Here is a 2444-nt window from a genome sequence, read left to right as displayed (position 1 = left end):
AGTATGTAGAGACACAGCAGGAAAGGCCAAGGATGTCTTGGAACTTAGTCTGGCTATGGAAGTTAAAGAAAACAAGAAAAATTTTTTCAAATACATCAACAAGGAAGGGAAGAGTAGGTAAAAAGTGGGTCCACTGCTAAATGAGGCAGAAGATATGGTAACAGAGGATGCAGAGATGGCAGAATTACTGAATGCCTTCTTTGCCTCAGTCTTTACTCTTAAGACCAGACCTCAGGAATCCTGGTCACTAGCAGTAAGGGAGCAAAATCGGAGCAAGGAAGACTCTCCACTGGTCAGTAAGGATTGGATTATAGACCTCTTGGAGAAACTGAAAACACACAAATCCATGGGCCATGACGGGGTGCAGATAGAGCTGGTTGACGTTGCTGACCCCTCTGCATAATTTTTGGAAAATGGAGAACAGGAGAGGTGCCTGAGGACTGGAAGAAAGCCAGTGTCACTCCAGTTTTCAAAAAGGGCCTGAAGGAGGACCCTGGCAGCTACAGGCCGGTCAGTCTCACCTCCATCCCTGGAAAGATGATGGAGCAGCTCATTCTAAATGCCATCTCTAACAATATGGAAGGAAAGAAGGTTATCAGGAGTAGCCAGCATGGATTTGCCAAGGAGAAATCTTGCCTGACTAATCTGATATCGCTCTACAAAGGTATGACCAAATGGGTTGATGAAGGGAGAGCGGTGGATGTCATATACCTTGACTTCAAGTAAGGCTTTTGATACTGTCTCCCGTAATATCCTTGAAAGTAAACTCAAGAAATGGGGGATAGATTAGACTGTGAGGTGGATCGTGACTGGCTCATAATCAGAGTTCAGAGGGTTGTGATCAGCAGCACAGAGTCAAGTTGGAGGCCTGTGGCCAGTGGTGTTCCCCAGGGATCAGTGCTGGGTCCAGCTTTGTTCAATATCTTCATCCATGACCTGGATGAGGGGATAGAGTGCACCCTCAGCAAGTTCACTGATGATATGAAACTAGGAGGGGTGGCTGACACACAGCAAGGCTGTGCTGCCGTCCAACAGGATCTGGACAGGCTGGAGAGCTGAGCAAAGGGGAACCTCATGAAGTTCAATAAGGACACATGTAGAGTCCTGCATCTGGAGAGGAATAACACCAGGCACCAGTACAGAATAGAGGATGTCCTGCTGGAAAGTAGCCCCATGGAGAAAGACCTTGGAGTCCTAGTGGACAGTAAATTGTCCATGGGACAGCAATGTGCCCTTGTGACCAAGAGGGCCAATGGGATCCTAGGATGCATTAAGAAAAGTGTGTCCAGCAGGTCTAGGGAAGTTCTCATCACCCTTTACTCTGCCCTGGTGAGACCACACCTGGAATACTGTGTCCAGTTTTGGGCTCCCCAGTTCAAGAGAGACAGGGACCTACTGGAGAGAGTCCCAACAGAGAGCCACAAGGATGATTACACATCTCTCCTGTGAAGAGAGACTGAGAGAATTTGGGCTGTTTAGCCTTGAAAAGAGAGGGCTGAGAGGGGATCTTACCAATGTATACAAATATCTCAGGAGTGCGTTGTCAACAGGAGGGTGACAGTCTCTTTTCAGTGGTGCCCAGTAATAGGAGAAGGAATAATGAGTATGCACTAGAACACTGGAAGTTCCACCTCAACATGAGGAGAAACTTCTTTACTGTGAGGGTGACAGAGCCCTGGCACAGGCTGCCCAGAGAGGTTGTGGAGTCTCCTCCTCTGAAGACTTTCAAAACCCGCCTGGATGCGTTCCTGTGTGGCTGCCCTAGGGGATCCTGCTCTGGCAGGGGATTGGGCTAGATGTTCTCTAGAGGTCCCTTCCAACCCTTAACATTCCATGATTCTGTGATCTGCAAGCTTTTGGATTCTTTTACAAGAGAAAAATACAATCTTTTGCATGGAAGATGGCATATATCTTTGACATTTCTAGTTTAAGTGATGAGGTAATGCCACTTATATTACTGATACTTATCAAGCCTTATTCAAAGCAAGTAAAATATGGTGTTCCAATTTGTTAATATTTTTAGATGTTAGTAGCAATTTTGTTGGGGGGAAAAAACATGGTTCGTTTCTGTCACGAGGACTCAAGTTCATCGATTCCCAGGCCATGATTAATGTAAATCAACACCAAGGGTATTAACACCATATTTATTTAGCAATCATCAAAAAACTAACATCGAAGTGCGTCAGTTGCCCACTTAAGGCTATTAACGTGCCTCGCAATAAAGAACCATTCATTAGCAGAAACAGAAGAACCGGCCTTGCCATAGATAGTTGGAACTAGAGTGAAGGGAAAGCAGTGGGAGAAGAGCGCTCACCCCCCTCGGGTCCCACGATGACCAGAGCACAGCAGTGGCCTTCTTAGGGTGGGCGAGTGGGCGCCCAACTGCCCGGGGCCATCACCTTTTATCTGCCAAGTACCCGCCTCTTGTGGTGTTTACCACTCTT

The 2444-nt window shown here is 46.8% G+C and overlaps 1 protein-coding gene across 1 annotated transcript in view; it reads left to right on the top strand.

The window, feature by feature from the left end:
* Window positions 1-537: 537 nt before the first annotated feature.
* LOC104280506 (importin-11-like) overlaps window positions 538-2444 on the top strand; it is a gene marked incomplete at its 3' end in the record, with an annotated part of 32004 nt that continues 30097 nt past the window's right edge. Inside the window, exon 1 of the mRNA XM_009878173.1 lies at window positions 538-664. Coding sequence (XP_009876475.1) covers window positions 538-664 — 127 coding nt within the window. The remainder of the gene's footprint in view (window positions 665-2444) is intronic.

Source organism: Apaloderma vittatum, unplaced genomic scaffold (genome assembly GCF_000703405.1).
Source record: "Apaloderma vittatum isolate BGI_N311 unplaced genomic scaffold, ASM70340v1 scaffold22311, whole genome shotgun sequence".
NCBI lineage: Eukaryota > Metazoa > Chordata > Aves > Trogoniformes > Trogonidae > Apaloderma > Apaloderma vittatum.
This window is presented reverse-complemented; position numbering and strand designations above follow the sequence as displayed.